The 26,033-nt window shown below is 43.1% G+C and overlaps 1 protein-coding gene across 1 annotated transcript in view; it reads right to left on the bottom strand.

Annotated features, from left to right (window-relative positions):
- Window positions 1–281: 281 nt before the first annotated feature.
- The window catches only part of SUSD3 (sushi domain containing 3), a 49,286-nt gene continuing 23,534 nt past the window's right edge, over window positions 282–26,033 (bottom strand). Inside the window, exons 2-5 of the mRNA XM_024223401.2 lie at window positions 25,423–25,611; window positions 23,754–23,901; window positions 20,113–20,277; window positions 282–719 (exon numbers count right to left, since the gene is read on the bottom strand). Coding sequence (XP_024079169.2) covers window positions 503–719; window positions 20,113–20,277; window positions 23,754–23,901; window positions 25,423–25,611 — 719 coding nt within the window. The 3' untranslated portion in view covers window positions 282–502. The remainder of the gene's footprint in view (window positions 720–20,112; window positions 20,278–23,753; window positions 23,902–25,422; window positions 25,612–26,033) is intronic.

Below are 26,033 nucleotides of genomic sequence, written 5' to 3'. Positions count from 1 at the left end.
AGGTCCTGTATATACCTAGAATGCGTGAGTTAACTAGTAATGCCATTCTCAAATAAAATGACAATGCTTTTTCATTAAAAAGAAATCTTTATTGTAATTCTCAGACTAGTGTGCAAAAATACGTTTTTTTTTCTGGCATGGTTACAAAAAGAACGCAGGTTAAAAGAAGTTTGCAGTCATATGAATGTGTAGTTGTTGTCAGAGACTTTACATGAAGCAAATATACAAATGGTTACCATTTCTCTCTATGGTATGTACAGGAGAATATTATATTCTTGCCATGATATTTAGCACTTTGTAGAGAATGGCTACTTATTGTAAGCATCAACATTCATTATTTTATTTAAGTTAAATCTGGAAGCATTTTAAAATAATCTTGATGTATAAAATTTTCAGATTCATAAGAATAATTAAGTAGTTTTCTATGCAGTCTTTAAGGCACATATTTCTAACCATATTTCATTTTGGTCCAACACAGCAAATTATTTGTTTCTGACATTGATTATCCAGGTATACGAGAGATGAGTTTCTTATAAATATCCTTATCATGTCTATAGACCTCAACAACATGTATTGTACTCACTGTATGTATTGGAACGTTATGTTCTGGCAGTAATTGTTTAATAGGTGCACTATCGCTTGTGTTGAACTTGGGCTGACAGTCATTTTCTCTGCAACACGCAGAAGCTGCGATGTCCCTAGTCCGTTCTTGGTGGAATCTGCAAGTAAGAAGGCGAAAGTTAGTTGGGTTTCACTTGCTTTAGCAGAGTCAGAATTTTCAATTCCATTTTATTTGCACATCAAGCATTTACCAAACAATTTGTGCTGTGCTACATGGACTGCTTGCTCTAGCATTAAAACAGTGGGCAGTGATGGGGCAAATAATTGTCTCTCAGCTGAAGCTGGGAGAGTTGCATAATTGTGAAGGAGGCACAGCTTGAAAACAACTGTTACCTGCCGGTGTAACGGGGGGTGGGGGAGGACATCTCTTTTTGAATTTTGTTGCAGTTTTGTTAACTGCCCTACTGACAAATCATGGTAGTTGCCTACACTATGGGATTGATTCTCAGGTACCTTCAAGTCCCTTTACACTGGTACCTGAGAATCAAGTAGCCTTAAAATGGACATAAATTACAGTTACACTCACTCATTGGCCCTTTCCTCTCTGGCTAAAAGTCTTTCCAGTGTAGTAAATTCATGATGTCTGAATGTGCCCGGAGTGCCATTATAGCCAGTGGCAACAGCGATGAATGAAATTCAACATGCCCATGAACTCTGGAATTAATCCCCATGTCATGCCCAGCGTGGATGCAGTTATACTGGTGCAAAGGTGCCATACACTGGTATAGTTTAGTCTCCTTCCCATACGGGAATAAGCTATCCTGGTATCAGCACTGTTTTACTGGTATAACTGTATCTACATGGAGGGGGCAGGTTTGTACAACTTTCACACGCAGACAAGCCGTAAGGCCCTCGCTCTGCTTGCACGCTAATACACGCACCGGAGTCCCCTTGTGGCTATTCAATAGCAGCCATGAAAGGGAATCTGCATGGGTTAATGCTGCCCGTATCAGCTCCGGCTAGGACACCTGCTTGGATACCTGCTCATGGGCTGAGGAGGAGACTGCCCTGGAGCACAGCAGCTTTCCCTGCTCCACTAACCTCTAGCTCCACCCCCTTCCAGATGGAGATAATGCAGAAGGGCTTTTATGAAGCTTGTGACTAGGAATGGTGCCAAGGAGATAGCATCCCCCCCCTCTATGCAGGCAGTGGGAGTTGAACCGCCATAGGTAGGGCCCTACCAAATTCACAGCTGTGAAAAATGCGTTGTGGACCCTGAAATCTGATCTCCTCCATGAAATCTGGCTATTGTAGGGGAGACCAGATTTCACAGAGTTGGGCAGCTAGAGAGAGTTGACTGCTGTCCAAGAATCCAGCTCTGAAGGCAGCGCTGCCGCCAGCAGCAGCGCAGAAGTGAGGGCAGCATGGTATGGCATTGCCACCCTTACTTCTGCGCTGCTGCTGACAGTGGCACTGCCTTCAGAGCAGGGCGCCTGACAAGCTGCTGCCCTCCGGCCACCCAGCTCTGAAGGCAGCAGCACAGAAATAAGGGTGGTAATACCATGACCCCCCTACAATAGCCTTGCCACACCTTCCACCCCCAGGGCACTGTTTTGGGTTGGGACCCCTCACAGTTACAATACTATGAAATTTCAGATTTAAATATCTGAAACCATGAAATTTATGATTTTTAAAATCCTGACTGTGAAATTGACCAAAATGGACCGTGAATTTGGTAGGGCCCTAGCAATAGGGTTCCCTCAGCACATGAGCAGACCAAACCTTCTTGCCCCACCTCTGCATGGATTCCCTTGTGCCAGAGGGCTAACTACCCCTTGTAAATTCCACCTCCCCCCACACACTTGAAAGGCAGGAGTTATTTTTCACCCTATTTATTTTTCGAAACCATGCATAGGGAAATGACAAAAAGGTTCTGCTTATTGACATGAAAGATCCCATCCTGATTTTCAAGCAGAAGTGACTTTCCTTCACCTCATGTAAACCAGGGCAAGCACTTCAGAAAATCTTTCTGAAGCACATCAGAGTTGGAGCCGTTGCTCTGAAAGCACCGCCACCCTTCCGCTGAGTTAAGTTTGTGTATCAAGAGAGGAAATAAGCGTTCCACTGGCAGGAAGTATGGCTGGGGTGTGGAGGTTACTTACCCATGCAAGAACGAAGTGCTACAAAAATACAAGATTCAAATGCTGATACTGCATGCTGATGCAGAACATAACATTGTAAAGACTTTCTAATCAAGTGCTAGAAATGCCCATGAAAAAAAACAGTTACTGGCAGCATCACAATTGGGCACCATATGTTGCCAAGGACAAATGCTTTTTTTAGTGCCAGCAACTCCACTCAATGCTCTTGAGGTGATAGGAAGTAGTTATAAGGGAAAACAATCTCATCAAAACAGCAAGTACAGAGGAGGAGAAGGAGAAAGGCCAGAGGGAGAAGGAAGAAACTAACAGAGTCTGGGATGGGAGAAGAGGAGAGGAACTCTGTAAAATATACCTGTGTCTGTAAGTTGTTGCATGGAGTGCAGAATGCTTACATTTGCAAGACCTGCCAAGGGACCATGTTAACATCGCAGCAAAGAGCTTTCAAAACAAGCTATTTTTGGCCTTTGTGCATTTAATGTAGAGCTTACTTTTGCAGCGGATCCCACTGTGAAGCTATTCTATAAAGCTTTGTGTGGGGATTTAGCAGCTGCAGCCTGCCTCCCATGGAGGTCGTTGGGAGCTGCACCACTAAAGCCCTGTGATTTTAAAAAAATTCCCTGAAGACTGTAGTTAGATCATCACTGTGCACCACCTGGTTATTCTACAGGAACAACACCTGAGCCCATTTCGCTCAGTAGCAAACTCCCATTGACTTCAGCAAGACTAGGAATTGGCCTTCGATGATTATGTAGTCATTCTCCACTAGGAGATGCTTTGGGTGGAAAAGTGGAGTGCAACCAAATACCGGAGCATTAGCCGCTGCCTCTCTAGGGGTGTCCTATTAATGTTAAAAATGTACAAATGCACATGTCCTGAAGGAAAACACTCATAGTGCGTTGGACTAAATCCTGCAGGCCTTGCAAAAGTCAGTGGGATCAGTGAAGTCAGTGGGCATTTTGCCTGAGTAAGGACTGAGCAGAGGTGGCAGGACTGGGCCCAGCGTTAACAAGAGCTACAGGCATGTGCATCAGGTGGAGACTGATTCCTGTGAATTTATACTGATCTATGAAACATGAGTTTCACTTTGTACTTTTGTTCACTGGTGCTCCCTCCATTGTGTGCAAGCAGCATAACATGGGTGACCCCCTTTTGTACGTTAACAGTCCTTCATTCCAGACTCCAGCTGGAATATTCCAAAGCCTTTTAGGGTATGTCTACACTGCAATGAGATACCAGTGCGGCCTGTGCCAGCTGACTCGGGCTTGTGGGGCTCAGGCTAAGGGGCTGTTCAATTGCAGTGTAGATGTTCTGGCTCGGCCCAAGCTCTGGGACCCTCCCACCTCGCAGGGTCCTAGAGCTCAAGCACGAATGTCTACACCACAATTAAACAGCCCCTCAGCATGAACCCTGCAAGCGCGAGTCAGCTGGCATGGCCCAGCCATAGGTTTTTAATTGCAACATAGATATACTCTTAGTGAGTGATTTGGGCTCATAACACCTGCTCATCTTAGCGCTTACTTGAAAATAACACCAAACACGGTAACACTGGATACTGATATTCTCACATGGCCATGTTTGACTTTAAATTTGGAAAGGACAGATGCCGAGGGTTCATTTGCCTGGGTTTTTTGTTGTTGATGCTGATGTTTGCATTCTCTTCTCAAATCTATTTCTAGTAGAATATAAAATCAACAGGCAGCACATGCTACAGCTCCTGAACAATATTAGAAAAAACAAGATTATACAGTCCACGGGGCTGGTGTAATGGGGGGGCGGGGAATGGAGATATAGACATGGCCTATACCAGTAGAAAAGAGTAATATACAGAACCGTGCCTCAATGGCTGTTAGATGAATTGAATGGATTCTCCTTTGTGAGAGTTGAGAATTGTTCCTAGCTGCAGGGGATGAGAAAGCTAATAGGACCTCCTTGCAATGAGAGAACTCCAGCACAGCGGGACATCATAAGTACATTTTGTATTTCCTGTCTGTTGTTGGCAACGGAGTGATTTCTAATGGGAGTGGATGGAACTTTTCTCTTGTTTTATGTCAGGTGACTTTGCATTGATAATAATGGAGCCATTATGAAAACAATAATGGAACCTTTTCTGAAATACAAATACACACACACACAGCATTAGTTGCAACAGTGTATTAAGGCAAGGAAGAAAATTAATATAATTTAGCAAATATATATCTAGCACTTTTCACATGGCGAGTGCTTTACCATTGTTACAAGGTAGGGGATGTTATCTTCTCCCTTTTACAGCTGGAAAACTGAGGCAGGAAGTGGGAGTGAGTTGCCCATGATCACAGAGGGCATCATTGTCAAAGCCATAACGAGAACTCTGAAGACCCTGATTCCTAGGTCCATGTTCAAACCCGGACTAGCCCATGCGTCTCTCTGAAGGCATAGCCATATTGGGGGATGGAAATGGAGAGGGGACAAGAATAGTATATATTTTGGGGCATTCCCAGATTTGAGCTACAAATCACATACCCCTTTGCCCAGTCGTCCCAAGACCGTGATTGGATTGGATACGATTGATTTGAAGTGCCCCATTTGGGGCCATACTGTGGGATTTAGCCACTGACCCACATTGGGGGTGGAGTGGTGCAGAACTATATCACCCCAATGGGGGAGCACTGGCTGGGATGCTGCAGCCTACTTCCCCCAGTGTTCCTGGCCAAGTCTATAGGATGGTAATGGAGAAAAGAGGGGACATAGGTCTGCCTCCTCCTCTTTGTGATCATTTGGGGCAAGAAAGCCATCCCCGCACTCCCCAGACTGCTATTGTCTGCAGATCTTGCACCCACTTTGCTTCCTCGCCCTGCCCACCTGTGCAAGGGCCAGAGACAAGCTGTTCTTTGCCTCAATACTAAAACTCTCATGGCTAAATCCTGCTATGGCTGGTTCAGTGGGGAGGTGGGGGAGTTAGGGGGGTGGTATTCATCCAGCTCTAGACTTTAGGATGTCCCGATCCACAGTAATATGCATAATATTAACATGCATACCATTAAGGGGGCATCACTACCTTCCCTTGCTACTGGAGCTTAAATTCTCAGCTGCCAACTTCCTCTTTCTCTTAGCATCAGTGGATCTGAATCAACTTCTGCTGCATGGAAGCAGCTTTCACTGGCTTCAAGGGGTGTACTGATCACATGCAGAGGTTGCAGAAGGAGGGCCATAGATTTTTAAATGACGGTGAAGCCCAGTTAAGTTACACACCAAGCTCTTAGACGTCATTTTAGTTGTGCAAGTATCCTTGACTTTTTAAAAGAAATGTTCTGCCCAGTATCATGTGTCACAGTTTCAGAGTAACTGCACCAGTGTTCCCCCTCCATGGTCACCCACTTAAAGGTTTCCAGTTCTCAGACTTCACCTCTCCTGAGAGAAGACCTGCGTCTCACTCCTTTTCAACCAGGGTTTTTAAGGCTGCACAGCTCCCTGATCTGCATTGTGATACCTCCAGCAAGCGAACACCTGTGCTTTGCTTTCTCTCCAAGGGCTATGGCAGTGTATTGCCAGCAGTTACAAGTTACCACACAGCTTCTCCTAAGCAAACACCTTTATTGCTAAGGTAAAAGCTTTACAGAGAAAGTATATAAAGACAATAAAAGAACCTACACACATATTAGAAAGCTTACCAGAGGTCACCCCCAACTCCAACATGGGGTTCTGGTAGGGGTCAGTCCTTCAAACCCCACAAGTGGGTTTTCCCTGTTCTTACACGTTCATATCAGTCTTTAAAATCAGGAACCAGATTGAAGGCCCTGAGTCAGTTTAAGCACGGGCTTAAAAGACCTTTCTTTGTCTATTGGTCTCTGAAGAGTCCAGTTTGAACCAGAATATGTGAGCCTTCCCAGGAGGCGGTGTGATAGGTTGTCACCCCTGGGGTGCAGTCTGGGACTGGGGTACCACTGAGCCCCCTGACCCACCAGTCTGGGCTCCCTCTCACACTGTACTGCTGTGACAAGCTGCAGAGCCCTCCAGCCTGCACTTTCACCAGCATACATACAGGTAGGGACACACCCAGCTGCAGTTACATGCAGGCTCTCTGACCAGCCGCTGCATAGGAAGGCTACAGCTAAGGCAACTCCCAGCTCCTTAGGCACACACCCCCTCTGGAGTATAAACCCAAAATTATACCATCTTGCGCTGCACGTGGAACTATACAGCGTAAGCTCATAAAATTCACCCCCTCCCTCAACGCGGAGAGGAATATGCAACAGCCTTTGCCCCTGAGTTATGATTTCCACACACTTCACTCCAACTCACTGGTTTAGATAAAGCAAAAACAAGTTTATTAACTACAAAAGATAGACTGTGAGTGATTATACGTGATAGCAAACAGGTCAAAGCAGATTACCTAGCAAATAAACAACAAACACAAACTAAGCTTAATATACTAAATAGATTGGATATGAATAGCAGACCCATCCTAAGAGATGATACAAGCAGGCTGCAGATTCCTAAGGGGCAAACTGCACATGCTTTACAGCTTGGAATCCCCAGGTGTTTCATTCACAGGCTAGGAATCCCTTTAGCCTGGGTCTAGCACTTCCCCCAGTTCAGTCTTTGTTCCTCGGGTGTTTCCAGGAACCTTCTCGTGAGGGGAGTGAAGAACACCAGGTGATGTCACTCCCTGCCTTATATAGCCTTTGCTTATGGAGGGAACCCTTTGTTCACACAGCTTGGTTCCCAGACCAGTCTGTGGAAAAATACTGACATCCCAAGATGGAGTTTAGAGACATGTGGTCTCATCACATGTCCTTGTAGATTCATAGCAGCCATTACTTGGAGGCTGTCTGTAGCATTCATAGGAAGGCTCCCTAGGTGGGAGATAAGCTTCTCCTAAGGCCTATTGTTTTTCCTAATGGCCCATTGCCCTGACTAGGCCCTTCCCCACCCACTATCTAGACTGAAAGCATTTTGTCTAGTGGGCGCTACCCGGGTGTAACTGTATTTGAAATACAGATACATAGTCAATATTCATAACTTCAGATACAAAAATGATGCATGCATACAAATAGGATAATCATATTCAGCAAATCATAACTTTTCCAATGACATCTCACGTGACGTATCTTGCACAAAATACATCATAATTATGTCATAATCAAATCATAATAATATCACTGTGAAGAATATGTGGTGCAGTATCACAGGCAGTACCTCACTCAAGATGTTACAACCCGAGTGATTTGCTTTAACCATCTCCTACTGTTTTTACTTCCTGGAGGAGCTGTGGTAGCTCTCTCCCTGGGAAGTGCATACCATCCCTGGTCTACAATGATACATAAACTATTCTTATACTTAATACAATATGGTCTCCCATAGATATTGCAGGAAATTGCCCTGTCACATCACATATTTACATAACTCTCCTGGGCCAGGCCTACACTATAAACTTACATCGATATAACTATGTAGCTCGGAGGTATGAAAAGTCCATCCAGTGCAGACACCATTATGTTGACAGGAGGGTTTCTCCTGTTGATGTAGCTACTGCCTCTCACGGAGGTGGATTAACTATGCCAATGGGAGAAGCTCTTCCATTGGCATATTTGTGTCTTCACTAAAGCACCACAGCGGCACAGTGGCACCCCTGCAGCGTGTTAAGTGTAGACCTGCCCTGAGTTACAGGCAGTGGTATCAAACTAGTCATGCACTACTTGTAGCCATTTCACTGCACACTCCCTGTAATACAATATTAAGCACATGAGGTGACACCATCACTTGTTTTGTTTTATTAGCATTGCTTCCAATTGTGCATCTCCTCACATAGCCATGTGTGATGGCCTCCCTGTCACTTAAGTACTGCCTTGCAACTAGGCAAGAGAGGATAGCTGTGGGCGGACATGTAATTTGCATTTACATGATCCAGTGGTCCCAGCATTGTGCAAATGGCATCTAGCAGCTGCATCACCCTCTCAAAGTGATTACGGATCTGCAGGACCAAACCCTTTGAATTGACATTTATGCCTTAATAGAAGTGAAATATGGCCAAGTTCTGAGTGTTGTGGGAAGCATAACTTGGAACATCCTGACTTTCATAGATTCCAAGACCAGAAGGGACCATTGTGATAATCTAGTCTGACCTCTTGTAGAACACAGGCCATAGAACTTCCTCAAAATAATTCCTAGAGATCTTTTAGAAAGACATCCAATCTTGATTTAAAAATTGTCCATAATGGAGAATCCACCATGACACTTGGTAAAGTGTTCCAATGGTTAATTACTCTCACTGTTAAAAATGTACACCTTATTTCCAGTCTGAATTTGTCTAGCTCCAACTTCCAGCTATTAGATCATGTTGTACTTTTCTCTGCTAGATTGAAAACCCATTATTAAATATTTGTTCTCCAAGTAACTATTTACAGACTGTAATCAAGTCACCCCTTAACCTTTTCTTTGTTAAGCTAAATAGATTGAGCTCCTTCAGTTTATCCTTACAAGGCATGTTCTCTAGTCCTTTATTCAGTCTCAGGATTCTTCTATGAACCCTCTCCACCAATTTATCAACATCCTTCTTGTATTGTGGGGACCAGAACTGGACACAGCGGTCACACTAGTGCCAAATAAATACGTAAAATAAGCTCTCCACTCCTACTCAAAATTCCCCTGTTTATATATCCCAGGATCGCATCAGTTCTTTTGGTCACAGTGTCACACTACGAATTCATGTTCAGCTGATTATCCACCATGACCCCCAAATCTTTTTCAGACTCACTGCTTCCCAGGATACAGTCGCCCATCCTGTAAGTATGGCCTAGATTCTTTGTTCCCAGAGGTATATATTTACATTTAGCCATATATTACACCCAGTTTGCTTGTAGCCAATTTACCATGCAATCCACACCTCTCTGACTCAGTGACCTGTCCTGTTCATTATTTACCACTCCCCCAATTTTTGTGTCATTTGCACACTTTATCCGTGACGATTTTATCTTTTCTTCCAGGTCATTGATAAAATTGTTAAATAGCATAGGCCCAAGAACTGATCCCTGCGGGACTCCACTGGAAATACACTGTTTGATGGTGAAGCCCTGTTTACAGTTACATTATGAGACAGTTTGTAATCCATTTAATATGTGCCATGTTAACTTTATATGGTTCTAGGTTTTTTTTAAAATCAAAATGTTGTGCAGTACCAAGTCAAAAGCCTTAGAGAAGTCCAAGTATATTACACCAACACGATTACCTTTTTCGAGCAAACTTGCAATCTTAGAAAAATAATCAAGTTAGTTTGACTGGATCTGTTTTCCATATACCTATCTAGATTTGCATTAATTACATTATCCTTCTTTAAGCCTTTATTGAGTCCCATATCAGCCGCTTCATTATCTTGCCCAGGATCGATGTCAGGCTGATGGATCTATAATTACCCAGGTCATCCCATTTATCCTTTTTAAAAATTGGCCCATTAGTTTTCTTTCAGAACTTCCCCAGTGTTCCAAGACTTATTGAAAATCAGCATTAACAGTCTAGGAAGCTCATCAGCCAGTTCTTTTAAGACTCTTGGATGCAGGTTATCTGAACCTGCTGATTTAAAAAATGTCTTACTTTAGTAGCTTCTTTTTATTGTCCTCCAGAGATACTAATGAAATAGAAAAAGAATGTTATCACAATATGATGACATTATATCATCTGCTTTTTCCCCAAATACAGAACTGAAATATTTATTGAACACTTCTGTCTTTTCAGCATTGTTATTGATAATTCTGCCTTTTCCACCTAGTAATGGATCAATATAATTGTCAGCATTCTTTTTATTCTTAATATATTTTTTTAAAACCCCTCCTTATTGTCCTTAACTCTGTTGGCCATAGATTTCTCCCGGTGTCCCTTGGCTTCCCTTATCACATTTCTACAGTTCCTTTCTACTGATATATATTCATTACTACCAAATTACCCTTTCTTCTATTTGTTATATTTTTTATTTTAATTTTTTTATAGTTGCCTTTACTTCCCCTATAAACCAGTTCGTTTTTTTAACAAGTATAGCCTTCTTCCTCAATTGCGGGATTGTGGCTTTCTGGACATCTAGTAAGATATTCTTAAATGATTCCCAATTATCATTCACATTTTTCTGATTAAATTCTTCCCCCCAGCTGATTTGGCTCATAATTGTTTTCAGCTTTTGTGGGTGTAAAATCGCCAATGTATTATCTGAATGCAAAACAGCACCCAGACAAGCCTGTTCATGTGGAAAAACACTGGAGATTTTTTTTGTATTTTCAGATAACGAGGGGAAAGGGCTGGACTCCTTCAGACTCCCCCAAATAAGCCATCCTTGAACTCACCACGGAGAGACATTTCAGACCAAATGATCTAAAAGCAGAGCCTCAGAAGAGGGGCCCAATTCTGCACCCACACAAAGGTCTGCATTCTCAGGTGAGCTGAGGTAGGGAGGGCAGAGGTGGCAGTAGGACCCCTTTCTGCTCATCCAATCTTGGGGGCAACTGGAGGCCGGTTCAGCCCCTGGCAGAACTTAGAGCAGCAGCGTTGAGGCCATGCCCCAATACCCAATATACCACCTATGTGGCGGGTGCAGGACAAGGGGGTGACACTAAGCCAGGGTAGGCGGACTTTACACATCCAGAGGCTTCCTTTATATTAGAGGAATCCCCAGCTGTCCCTTTAGAGCAGCATACAAGGGATTTAGCTTGGGGCAAGGATCTGGCTCTAATTCAATGGAAACTGGAGCAGACCCTTAGAATGCAATTGCCCTTTCAGCGATACCTGTGGCAACACTACACTTATCCTGTAAGCAAGGGCATGTAGTAATGAAAACACAGACACAGTGTTAACTCCAGCAGTACTTCCTGGCATTGCGGGAATCTCCTCAGGGCAGATTGACCTTCAGGGATCTCTTGCAGTCTGGTGGTAAATTGCTACTAACTGTACAGCATTTTGCCCCATTTGATTTTTCCATCAATGGACCTTCCATCTCGATAGCTTTCTGCTGTTGAGTTTTTAGCCTCATTTTGTGTCTTTTGTTATGCTCTGCTTATTTTTTTCCCTACTACCAAAACTTTAGATCAGCTTAGCTCCCCGCACAGGAAGAAACACCTTCCCTTCTCTCGCTGGGGTAAATCTGCAGCACCATGCTTCCTGCTTCTGTAAAGATCTCTCAGCCATGCTGCCCTTTACCTTAGCATTCTGTCCTCTGGCTTTCTAATTTCCTGGCCTAAATATGTGCCTTTCCTCCAATCCTTTACACAAGACACAGGGCAGTAGAGAACCTGGCCCTTTACAGACTCCATATTTAAGTGGAAGAGAGGGCATAGCTGGGATTTCTGCGCGGACAAATGTTGGGAGCTCATTTCACTGATTTTGCAACATCACTTATACACATTTGCCTCAAATTCCCAAGCACATCTTGTTTTTCTGCACTCATTTCTCTTGGACATCTTTTTATTGGATATTCCTTATCTGCTTTTTGCTTACTACCCTGATAATGCGTACTGACTGACACCCTGTAGTTGGAAAGGACCCAGGACCGAATTTCACGATCTTTCAGAGTCAAGCACTAAAAATAACTTCTGTGGGTGTACAGCAATCTGTTGCCCAGATGCAGAGATTTTGGCTTGGTAATATGTACCAGCTGCATAGGGGGACTTTCAAGTGTAGTCACAAACATGGGCTTTTCCATTTCACTTGACACACTCCAGCAGTCAGTTCAGCTAACTGGTGACAACAGTACATCTGAAAACAAGCAAGAGAGCTGTAAAAAAGAATCCACCTCAAACCCCAAACACTCCAAATTTCCTGGTTTGAGTTTTTGGGTTGTTGTCAATGTTTCTACACAAATGCAGCATTTCCTCCAAAAATGTTCATGTTAGAAAAAGAAAAAAAAAACCATCATGTTTAATTGCAGCTCCTTGGGATGCATTGCTGAACTGGGTGGACTGGATTTTGTTACAAGACACTTCTCCAGGTGGGCTGATTAGCTGAGCCTAACTCCAAAGGGTGAGCAGAAGCAACCTGGGCTTGTCTGCTCAAGCCTGAAGGAGAGAGACAGCAGATATGTTTCTTAAAGGTGATAGAAGGCAGCTGGTCTGCTGTGATCTTCAAAAAATCCCTGAAGAGGGGAGAAAGCAGGCCACCTGTCCTCACCAGCCATAGCCACAGCTCTTTCCTTGTCAAGGAAGGGGCTATCCCGGGGGATAAAATGAGGGGACATGTGCTGAGACTGAGGGCAATGGAGGCTTCCTGTAGTTTGGTTATTTCATACCATAATCTGGATGTTAATGCAAACTGAATTACCACCTAGTGCAGGCTCTTCTACTTCTAACTGGTTTCAGAGTAGCAGCCGTGTTAGTCTGTATCTGCAAGAAGAACAGGAGTACTTGTGGCACCTTAGAGACTAACAAATTTATTAGAGCATAAGCTTTCGTGGGCTACAACCCACTTCTTCGGATGCATATTGAGTGAAACATATCGAGGAGATATATATACACACATACAGAGAGCATGAACAGGTGGGAGTTGTCTTACCAACTCTGAGAGGCCAATTAAGTAAGAGAAAAAAAACTTTTGAAGTGATAATCAAGGTAGCCAAGCACAGACAGTTTGATAAGAAGCAAGTGTGAGAATACTTACAAGGGGAGATAGATTCAATGTTTGTAATGGCTCAGCCATACCCAATCCCTATTTAGCCCTGAGTTGATTGTGTCTAGTTTGCATATCAATTCCAGCTCAGCAGTCTCTCGTTGGAGTCTGTTTTTGAAGTTTTTCTGTTTTAAGATAGCCACCCGCAGGTCTGTCATAGAATGGCCAGACAGGTTAAAGTGTTCTCCCACTGGTTTTTGAGTATTATGATTCCTGATGTCAGATTTGTGTCCATTAATTCTTTTGCGTAGAGACTGTCCGGTTTGGCCAATGTACATGGCAGAGGGGCATTGCTGGCACATGATGGCATATATCACATTGGTAGATGTGCAGGTGAACTTCTACTACTTCTAACTGTATCTGTTTTTCCAGTGGTAGGGCTAATGGATGGCACACTCCTGGTTTGGTGGTAGCAAGGCATGCGCAGCAGGGTGTTCTGAGTTTACTGGATATTTTCATATGCACAGGGAGGATGATTTACTGTGTACCCTAGCTACTGTAGCGAGTTTCCTATCGTAGTGCCAGGTTATGCATGTTCATTAGTTGATTCTTCTTGAAATCCCTAGAAGAATGGCTGGAATCATTGAAAAGGGGTGAAGGAGAGTGTTGTTTCAGTTTGGCAATCACAAATGAGCCAAGGAAACTTCTCCCTGTTCCTACAATCTGTGAATCCAAGGCCAAAATAATTTGCCTTGTCCCAGCTCTAGTTTGTATTCAGCTGAACAGCATCTGGAATTCACTGCTCCTTTATAGGTGGCCATACAGCTATGCTTGGGTGGAGAGAAGTGGTTTCATTTTTCCTTTTGGTTCCCATTACTTTACTATGATCTCTCACTGACACTCACTTTAATCTCTCAGATATCTTTGCACCTTGCAGTGGAGACTGCCAGCTTTTATTAAACTTCCCTTTGCTAATATTCAGGCTTGTGCCTGTCCATGTGTGGTGTGTAGCTTGCATGGCTCACCTGCAGAGTCATACTTTTCTAGCATCTGTTAAACAGCCAGCAGGGGTCCTGGCTGTGGATGAAGGGGGAATGTTGGTCTAAGGGTGTTATCTCCCCGGGGCTGTTATTCTGGAGTAAGGTAGAGTGTGAATTTAAAGTGGAATATCTATTCCAGAATAACACCATGAGTGGAGACTAATTCTGGAACCGCTATTCTGGTCAATTTCCCTGTGCAGACAACCCCTAACTACCTCTGCTACTGCCCTTGCATCACAGGTGCACACACCTTTTGCTGTTTGTATGGGCATCTCTCCTCTCTTTGGACTGGGCTCCTCCTCTACTGGTGACCTTGTACTCCTCACTGTAGGTGCAGTTGAGGTTCACTCACATTGCTTTGGGCTGTGTGCATGGCCCAGGGCCACACTCCTTCCCCCATGTCTTCATCCAAGGTAAAATATCCCAACTCCCTTTTCACTGTGCTCCCTGTTATACACCATTAACACACATTCTCTCCTTCCTCCATCCCCTACCATCAAATCCTGAGAAAACAAACTTTTCAGTCCCTTCTTATGTGGCACATCCTCCCTGTAAGTGGCTGTAAATTATTCAGGCACTAGTCAGTCATCGGAATATTACAAGAGACTGGTCATGTTGCCAACATATGGAGCTTAGAGGCACGTGGCTTTATTAAAATAAGTATTAGTAACCACCACACTGTTGTTTTCTTCCAAATAGCAGCTGGATGGCACAGATGGCAATTGCTAACATGCACCTCACATTGACTCACATGCTGATCTCACGTACGTATGTGCATCTCTCCCATCACTTCCGTGTGACTTGTTCACGTGTATCCAAGGTCAGAATGTGGCTCCTTCCATGTACAGCGGTCACCATTAAAGGCAACAGCTGCCAACCCACACTACACAGTTGTCACACTGATTTCCTATTCTAAGCATAGGTGAAAATTGTGGGATCACTCTGACAAAAGCTTGATGCTGACTTGCTTAAAGTTATTTCATGAGCCATTAAAAAATGTCTGTTCTGTCAAATAGCAATGTGGGGTTTTCGTCTTTTTTTTCCTTAAACTATTTTTGTTCCCAGATCTAAATATAGAACAAACAATCTTTCAAAGAAATTTCAACTAAGACAGAAAAAACTGTGTACTGCACCATTGTCCAGTAAGAATGCTTTTGACAGTCAGAAATAGGCTAAAGATATATTCAAGAGGCAGGGGAGGTGTCTTAAAGAAGGTGCTTTCTATCTCCCAGATACTTTAGTTGTTTGCAGTGCTCTTGGACCCATGTTGGTCCCACTGTTTAGAGAGAGAAGGTGGGCGAGGTAACATGTTTTGTTGGTGAGAGAGACACCAACAGAAGTTGGTCCAATAAAACATGTTACCTCAGCCTTGTCTCTCAAAGGCTGTGTCTACACTGGAACAAAAGACCCCTGGCACAGCTGTGGCTGGCCCACCCCAGCTGATTCAGGCTGCAGGGCTAAAACTAGCTGTGTAGATGTTTGAGCTTAGTCTGAAGCCCAGGCTCTGGGACACTTGCCTGAGTCCAAACGTCTACACAGCAATTTTGCAGCCTGAGCCCTGAGTCAGCTGACCTGGGCCAGCCCGTGGTGTTTAACTGCTATGTAGATATACCCTATGATACTTTAAGTATCATGCAAAGGAGCAACTGCTGTGATAGGAATTCTTTTCTCCAAAGAAAGTCAATTCTATCATAAAACTTGTATAAATCTCCAAGGCTCCACTACTCTTCCCTCAGATAAGCACATGCCCCATCTCTCAGCTTCTCTGGTTAAGTTACGAGAGGGAACCACTTCCCTTTGTTATCTCACATAAAAAAAACACACACAAACATGCTGCAGGAGGGGGGGGAATTCATGCAACTTGTGATCCATTGAGGGTCTATGTGTTGTGTGGCTTGGTCATTAACAAGAGCAGGGAAAACCCAAACAATGAGCCATGTTTTTTAAGCATAATTCCTCACTGGAAACAATGGGAAATTCTGATTTACAATCAAAGGCCAGATCTTGCCAATAAGAGGATGTTTAATCAGGGAATAAAGTCAATTACTTCAATGATCCCAAAAAGGTAATAGTGACTTTGGTTGAATTTGCTGTCACTTTGTCCCTGAGCTTAGCAATTTCCTGCACAAGGCTTGAATGCCCATGGCGACTGATGCACTGGCAGGAAATACCCCAAAATGAAAGCTGCCCAAGTGTATATTTGCATTATATATAGAAAGGAAACAATGGGGAAAGCTAGTACCTCATTTGGGGTCTTTAATGTTCACCCATCCTATAATACATCAGCCAGCTTCCGTTTGCACTTACCTAGCCATCCTTTGATACTGCCTGGCTGTTAACAGTAAGCTGTGGTTAGGATGATGAATAAGATGTGACTCTGTCTAATCCATTATACAACAAATAAACCTTCAAAGTGACACATAAAGCTGGCATATCATTTGTCATATTCAAGGTTCATTTGCCACATAATGCATCAGACAATTCCCACATCTCCTCCACTGCACACAGATCCATTTACTAGCATTAAACTGTAGAAATCTATAGCTTTAATAACATTCTATGGAACGGAGAATATAAATGTACCATTGTAAGTACTTATACAAAAGTTTGTTTGGTTTGCATTGTTAAAAGGTCATGCTGAGTGTTCATAACTGCCCAAACTCAGTCAAATGCTTTCCAGTTCCATTTAGAAGAAACAGCCTTTCTGAACATGAGTGGTCATTTGCAACAACCAGACTTTTAGCTCAAACCTGGAGATTTTGATACAGTTGAAATCTAGTTGATTTTTTTGTTATATCTGAATAACTAGTCCACACATGCTGGATGCACATTGTCTCTGCATCGGTGAAATACAGTGGAAACTTGATTATCTGAATCCTGATTAACCAGCACTCTGTCATCCAAAGGTAGGATATTTGTTTTCAGCACATTAAGTTTACTATGTGGAAAGGTTGCAGAGTTCATAAGCCCTCCCAGCTCTTCGTTTTCTTCTGCAAAGTTTATAAACTCTCCACTTTCTTAATGAACTAACAAACATTTTCAGACCTTATAAAAGCTGTTTATTTGAACCTTTGCATGTCCCGTTTCTTGTATATTCCCTGTTACATTCAGTTAAGGAAGGAGGTGCAGTATTTTGTAAATAGAATGAAAGATTTTTCTCCACAGAATGGCTTAGATAAGAATTTCTAAGGTGCTGGTAGCTCTAATGGAGCAATAACCTTTATATTTAGGAACTGCTGGATTATACATTTTATTTTAAACATCCTAAAAGCAGATTGTGTTTTTACCCTGTGTTGACACTCCAGCACACGTAGCTGTTCAAAATTACAAATTAGTTCTTAATCCTTTTGAAGAGCTGGTTTAAGAGTATAGTCACCATTATAATTAGCTTTAGAAGTCTTTCTAAACCCCACCAAATCTAAAAATTGATTAAACAGCCATCAGACTTTTGTTTAAATGCACCACTTAAAAATAATTTCTAGCTGTGGAATGGAAGGTGTTTTATAAGCTGTATAAAATTGCTTTCTACAGGTAACCATTACAAATCATAGATATTGCTGTAAGCAAAGTCTGCAAAGTGAGCAGTGAATTAACAGTAAACAGGAACTGTAATTTACTGTATATTGCATATTAGTGCTAAGCGATAGCAAAAGAACAGTTCAGTGAAATGAGACAGAGAATTATGTGGGTGGCACCAGTGAAACTGAGATTAGAATCTGACACATGGTATTATCATTTTCCTTCACGTGTCTCTGCTCTTTAGTTTATACCAGTAAAATCAGTGCAACACATCTGGACAAATTCAGAGGTGAGTTTAAGTTTAAATTGTAAATTACACCATCCCTCAGCCCGTGTAGTCGACCTTGTGACAGTCTGTATGGTCCCTTAGACATATGGGGTGAAATCCTTGCCTCACTGATGTCAATGGCAAAATTTCCATTGACTTCAGTGTGGCCAGGATTTCACTCACAATTATTGACAGTGTTTGTACTGAAGTAGCCCCCAGAGGATCAGGGCCCCGCTGTGCTAAGCACACGTACAATAAAAAGATATTCCCTGCCCCAAAGAGCTTGCACCATTATTTAGGGACAGGTTGTGACGTTGCAGATGCACACTGAGTGGTATTCTATTGGCTCTATTGACTTGTGGTACTAATGCAGTCTGGCCCTCAGATTGACACCCACTAAACAACATGTAGCTTTGACTCCTCCCCTGCCCTGCCAGAAACCATTTAATGCTGCCCAGAGACGCACACATCGGCCGGGAATACGGACAGTCTGGGAGGAGAGCCAGGGCCAGCCCCAAGCAAAAAAAAAAAGCCGCGATCCCGATCGGCAGCGGCAATTAGGAACAAAAAAAAAGCCGCGATCGGCGGCGGCAGTTCAGCGGCAGGTCCTTTGCTCCCAGAGGGAGTGAGGGACCTGCCGCCCCCGAATTGCCGCAGGTGCCGCCCGTCTCCCTTGGCCGCCCCAAGCACCTGCTTGTTAAGCTGGTGCCTGGAGCCGGCCCTGAGGAGAGCATGCCACATACAGTGGTTGACTGCGTCTCCTCTGGCCCGAAGCCCAGGAAGCCATAAGGAACACAATTTGCCCTGGTTTAACTAAATGTATGTTTTTTAAACCAATGTCATTGAACTAGTGCCAAGCCCTGTATGGACAGGCTTATACCAGTTTCCAACTGGTTATATCGACTGAGCTCGTGCCTGGAAAGGTATTGATGCAGGCTCAAGCCAGCTTTAAACCAATAAGTGCATCCACACAGGCCTCAGCACCAGTTTCACAAAATGGGCTTAAATACACACCTTTAATTAACGTGGTGCAATGTTGTGTATAGACCAGGCCTAACACAACAGCGTTGAGGACAGGACAGAGAACGGCTATAAGGGCTCAGGGTCATGCTGGCTTTCAAACTGTCTCAACATCTTGTCTTTGTGACATTATTCATTCCCACAGAAAACAACCAATAACATGAAACCTTTAGGTCTTGACAGGATCAAGGGGTGAAATTTTGGAACAGCCTTCCGAGGGAAACGGTGGGGGCGAAAGACCTCTCTGGCTTCAAGATTAGGCTAGATAAATTTATGGAGGGAATGGTTTGATGGGATAACGTGATTTTAGTCAATTAGGCAATAACGGCCATCGCTGGCAAAATGAGGGTCTGGCTAGAGAATCTTGCCTGTATGCTCGGGGTTCTGCTGATCGCCATATTTGGGGTCGGGAAGGAATTTTCCTCCAGGGTAGATTGGCAGTGGCCCTGGAGGTTTTTCGCCTTCCTCCGCAGCATAGGGCAGGGGTCGCAAGCTGGAAGATTCTCTGCAACTTGAAGTCTTTAGATCACGATCTGGAGACTTCAACAGCAGAGTTAAGGGAAAGTGGGGGGGTCAGCTTTTGTGGCCTGCATCGTGCGGGAGGTCAGACTAGATGACCATATTGGTCCCTTCTGACCTTAAAGTCTATGAGTTTGACCCTGCAAGGTGTCAAGCACCCTCAGCTCCCACTGATTATAATGCAAGCGATGGGCGTGCAGCACCCTCCCAGCATGCACAGCACCTCGGAGGCGTGCCCAGCGTCTTGCAGGATGGAGCACACACAGCTTGGAACACAAACTGCAAACACCATGAACTCAGACCAGCTTGTCGTGTTTGGCTACAGATTGGTGTTACTTGTAACCAGACAATACACTTACAATGTTTTTTTTCTTCTGAGACAACTTTTCACTAATCCTCCTTCTTCTCAAATCTACTCAGGCAAACACATTCAGAAACATAGCGTATTGCATTTTAATCATCTCACCTGCAGAAGCCTTCATTGTCATATGCCAGGTTAGTCCCATCATCAAATACTGGTTTATTCCCGAAGGGTTTATTATTGTTGTTATTTCTGCCTTTAAAACCAAAATAAGCAGCTTGCATGTTTTCCAGTTCTTCACTTCTGAGCTGGTACCACAGTTGCATATCCCTGTAAACACAGCTCGGTTAAAATCTACAGTCAGGGCAGACATTTGTACAGTAGTTTAGTGCCTATGATTTAGGAACACATAAGCTTAAAATCATCTCTCCTGAGGAAAACTCTAAAGCACATGCTTAACTTTAAGTATGCACCTATAACCAGACGCAAGTATATGCCTTCCTGAAGAGGGACGCTTTCTTCAACTGCGGCTCAAGATAGGTTAAATCTTATGCTTGAAAATTTAACCCAAAGTTTTGTACTTACTGTAAAAAAAACATACGATTCTGGGCAATCCCTTATGGAACACTTAGAATGGTTCAAAGAAACCTGTAGAAAGGTTATTATTTTTATTCAAATCTATAGATTTTTAGAATAATTTTGATTTAATCCCTATTAAATTCCAGAGGACGTTCCCATGAGGAATGTAGTGCTTCCTAGGCCTGTTCAGTTTGGATGCGACAGCAACCCATGCTTTCCCTCCTTGGTCCGTTAGATATTTCCCTAATGTTTAACTTCTAGTAAAAGCCACATAGGGTAGGATCCTGTGTCCCTTCACAGACAAACGCTCATTGACATCAAAGGGAATTCATCCTGTCTACAAACAGCAGGATCTGGCCTTTTAAAAGTGTCACTGTTAAAAAATTGCTGGCACCTTATGGAAAAATGAAAACCGTTTTACTCTGAAAAAAATCTGCAGTACTGTCAATTTCATGCATTCAAACAATAAATTAAACCTCAAAAATCATGATTTTTAAGCTGATTTCATGAGATTAAAACAAACACATTTGGGGCTTGTTTTATTTACTCTCTGGTGTCTGACCCCTTAGGATACCACTCACGTCACATTTTCAAGCTTTTCTCCACAACCACGAGGGTTAGAAATGGACTTATCTTGGTTTTAAAGGAAACCTGAGATTCTTACGACATCACGTGACTCCAGATGCTGGGGCTTTAAGGAAAACACCACATATCACAAGAGTTGTGATAGAATTTTGAGAGTTGGCAATTCTGATTTTGTTTTGCTCAGCCCTTGTTTTTTTCAGGATGCAATCCTGCTCCGACTGAAGAAAATGGGAGTGCTGCCCATTGACTTCAGTGGGAATAGGAGTGTGAGGGGGCTAAGTTATCACTAAGGATGCTAGGATTTTCTGGGATCTTTGGCCTTTATTTCCTCTCCCCCACCAGCCCCCAACCTCACTGTGCTAACTTGTATTCCCTCTGAGCATCCTAGCGGCCACTCTCTCCAGGACATGTCATTGCCACTCCAAGCTCAGAGAGAGGGAGGTTTCTATCATGTGCCACCAGCTGCTCTCCCCACTATGGGGCTAAGCCACACAATTTACCCAGTGTTCCCAGCACCCTCCAGCCACTGGAGTAGAGGATGAGCTCAGGACCTGAACCAAGAGCCCCCTTGTGGCAGCACAACAGAATGTCATTGGACCAGCCTGAATTCAGTTTTCACACATTTTTGGTTATATGGGTTAAAAACAGTCAAATGCGGGAGAGTAGCTAGACGTATGGCTGGGGGAAAGGGATGGCTATGAGGGAGATGGTAGGCAATGGATGGAGAGGTGGTGGCAACAAACAGAGGATCCAAGAAAAGGGAATCATCTTATATTGTGATGATGTAGCTAGAGTTCATCGAAAATTTTCCAGTTAAATGTTTTTCCATCAGAAAATGCCTATTTGTTGAAAATGAAACATTCCACGGGAACATGTCGATTATGACAAAAATGTGTTTGGAAAAAAACTGAAAACAAGCGTTTTGATAACGTCAAACTTCTCACAACAAAAAGTTTTGATGTTTCATTTCAAAAGGACTTTTGACTTAGAACTTTATTTTATTTCAATATTATAGTATAAAATGATGATATAATAAAAAAAATTTAAAAAAAATTCAAAATCAAAACAAAATACCTTGACTGACCCCAATTATTTTTTCCCCCTAAATTTTGTTTAGTGGGAAATTTCAAAAAATTCTTTGCTTTTGTTCTGATTTCAAACAAAACCAAATTTCAACACTGTCGAACTTCCCGCGGAATGGAAATTCCGGTTCCAGTACAGCTCTAGATGTACATGGAGGAGCCTGGAGCCAGAGCTGGCCCCATCACCTTGCCCTTCGCTGGCCTCATCTGCCCCATATTGCTCCTTCTGGGCTTGAATCCAGCAAGGCGAGCAGCAGGAACGGAGGTGGAGACAGTGCAGAGCACGTACCACAGTGGGATTTGGTGGATAGGAAGCTGGGCTCTGGACAGGTGTGAAGGAGCCAGGAGGCATCAGGCCTGAGTACCACTGAAGAGGAATGCAGGTGTGGAAGTGGAATGTACCAGAGAGAAGAAAAGGGGACAGCATCATGATGTCAGCAGTGGCACAGTTGCCAACATGCTCACTATCCTGCATGTAAATCTTTGCTTTTGGCAGAAGGTGAGATATGTAATGAGCTAGAGCTGTATCCTCCCAAGAACAACAGGAAATCAGATAGTGCATGAGGCTCTACTTGATCATTCAAGCACTTTTCACACCCTGGGAGGTAGGAGAAGTGGATTCAAATCTTTGCCTGATTCAGAGGAGGGATTTGAGTGGTGAGGCCCTTAAGCCCAGGTGAGTGCCTTAATCACCAGCATATAGAGTCACTCTCTCTGTCTGTGTAAATACTTAAATATTCTTCAGACCAAAGTGGAACAGCATTAGTAGGGAAGACTGAGACTAGAATAGCCTATAGCATAGGGGTTAAGATGTTCAGCTAGGGAAATAGGAGTTCAAATCCTTGCTCCAGAGCGAGGATCCAAAATTGGGTCTCCCATCCCAGGCGCGACCCCCAACCACTTGGCTGAAGGCTATAAAGACACAGATACACACACAGTTTGCCAGCCTGAAACAAACTTTTCTGATTTGTGCACAAATTCCAAAGAGTTTCAGAACCAAGCCAAGTATTTTTTCGGTTTGCTGGCCAAGCTGGAAAAGTCAATTATTTGCCCAGCTTGAGTCAGGAAGCAAAGTCCTCTCTCTCACCACCACTCCTGTGCGTCACACCTGGGGTCCCTGTTTTAGGTCAACTTTACAGATGGCGGGCATTTTGGTGGCTGACCCACTGTGAGGTTAATTCTCCCAGCAGACTGTACTAAGAAGTAAAGTTAGAGCAAAAGGACACCAATAGATAGAGAAAAGGAGAGGAAATAATACAGTCCATCCCATCAGAATCCAAGGAGAGGGAATATGGCCCAGTGGCTAGGACTTGGGTTCCACTCATTCCTCCATCACAACTTCCTGCGTGACCCTGGGCAAGTCTCTGTGGCTCAGATCCCCGTCTATAAAATAAGGATACTACTACTTTACAGGGGTGTTGTTAGGATGAATATGTTTAAAAAGATGAGGTTGTTCTCAAATACTATGACTATGGGGGCCATGTGAGTAAGATACGTGGCTCTTCTCTGATGGGTATCTTTGTCAGTTTCACAAAGCTTTTGTTGTGGAATGAGACGTACCTTTCAGTTCTCCTCCTTTCATTTTTCTTAACACACTTGATGAGACAACAGGTCAAAAAAGCCATAGACATCAGCAGGATGATGGCACAGCTCACAATGGAGGCAATCACTGCTACTTTAAATCCAAAAGCCTCATATTTCGATATGGCTGCAGCAAAGCAAATATAGAAACAGGTTTCCAAAATGAACACCTTATTAAATTTAGCTCTCTCATTTCCATTAAACTGTGCTGAAGTCTACCTGCTTCACACTCTTGCTAATAATAATGCAATGAAAATTTTCACGTTAGTATGCCCTAAGACACTCAGAGACATTTGGCTTCATTTCAAGCTAAGGATGTCTCAAAGGTGGACTATTAAAAAGTCTCTTATTTATAAGTTACTAATTAATTGTTCACAAGTAACTTTGCCAGAGCAATTAATCAAACGCGATGCTGCCAGCATTGCAATAACAAAAAAACCACAACTTTGTCAGTATCTCAAATGCAAATGATGTACTGGAGGTTTTCTGAAATCAAATTTTAACAAGGACTAGAGCTGTAAAAACAAACACTGGAAAGGAAAGGAAAGATTTAAATTAGCCCTGCTTAGGGGAACAACAGTTCTGTACAATGATATCTTAGGACTGAGAATGGGACAGATCATGGAAGCAGCAGTAAACGTGCAGGGCTGGACGTTGGGGATGTTGTAGGGGTGAGAAAGAAATTATCCAAAGGAATGAAGAAGCAGGGGTAGGGTATAACAACCTATGCCCGTCCAGTTTGAGCACTGATATTGTCTTGTTAAAGCTACTCCTACTTCTTACACTACCCTGACTGCAAGGTTTAGAATTGTTTCTGTTGAATTCCATAGATAGCTTTATACTTTTACAATCTTTAAAACTGAATGTTCTAATTTACTTACTATAATGGAAGCCTCCTAAATCAGATGTAAGTATGGCTCAATTGAAGCAGGAATTCCAGGTGCATGGCAAAGTTATTCATCTACCTATAATGTTAACGTGAGACAAGGTCCCAAGCTTCAAACTTGAGGTCTATTCTGAATTTCAAACACACTGAAGTTCACAGGCACTGAGATCCAGAGTTTTGCTTTGGGCCCATTTCTAGTTAAATTATTGTTGTGCGTGTAATAAATAAGAAACAGCACAGAGTGAAAGGCAGCTAATATTGTTGCCATTCAAGCCCTATTTTTCAATATGATAGCAGCTCCATTCTACTACCCACAGGCAACAGGGTAATTGTACTTTACAAATATCTCCATGTTCTTTGCAGCATGATTCCTCCTGAAAACAATGGAATTAAATAATGCAATATACAGGTACATTCTGATTGCTCATATCTATACATTTTCCTGACAAACAGCAGCACATTTTGCAGCTATAGAGTCAAATTTATCCCTGGTCTAACTCTACTGAGGTCACTGATATTAGACCAGGCACAAATCTGGCTAAAAGTCTTTCCAGTGTAGTAATTCATGATGTCTGAATGTGCCCGGAGTGCCATTATAGCCAGTGGCAATAGCGATGAATGAAATTCAACATGCCCTCTTCTTTCCACAGAACTCTGGAATTAATCCCCATGTCATGCCAAAGCTTCATAGGTTACCCAGGGCAAACAAGGAGAGGGTAACGCAGAAGAGGTGTTGAGTAATTCTGGAAGAAGAATCCTTACGTTTGCATGAGGGAACTCCAGCAGTCCACTGTGTACTGTCTCCCTTCCATATGCAGGTTACGAGTCCCTGTCCCACAAGCAGGTGCTGAGCGGAGCACTGGAATGTTATCACCGTTCCGACGGCGGTGCCATCGCCATGAATTATCTGTAGCGTGCCAAGCTGAGGGGGAAAGATTTGGCTACAGTGTCCTGCAGATTTAAAAGAACAGAACAAAACAATGAAATGTTAGGGCCAAATCCCATGTCCACTGAAGTTAAGGGGAGTTTTAATTTTTACTTTAAGAGGATCATGTTTTCACTCAGTATGAGGAAATCGTCAATAAGCAAACAAACGGAGAGACTTCTTTAAAGGTGAAATTCACCTCTCAGCCGAGCACCAACCAATTTGGCTAAGTCTCTCTTAAACCCTACAATGCACTGATAGCTGAAGTGGGATGGACGTAGGTGGTGCATAGACTGTGTTGGCTCCCCACACAAGGGTGAATTTCATTCTAAATCTTTTGTGAGGTTCTCTATTAAGGATGCTACAGTTAAAAATCTATTTTGTACTATATTATGCCGTGCTATCAAATTGCTTGCATTCAAATTTTCTTCTGAGGCCTTACTAGTGT

The sequence above is a fragment of the Terrapene carolina genome, unplaced genomic scaffold (assembly GCF_002925995.2).
Source record: "Terrapene carolina triunguis isolate 2854851 unplaced genomic scaffold, T_m_triunguis-2.0 Scaffold89, whole genome shotgun sequence".
Lineage (NCBI taxonomy): Eukaryota > Metazoa > Chordata > Testudines > Emydidae > Terrapene > Terrapene triunguis.
Note: the sequence above shows the minus strand (reverse complement) of the source record. Positions and strands in the feature narration are given on the sequence as shown.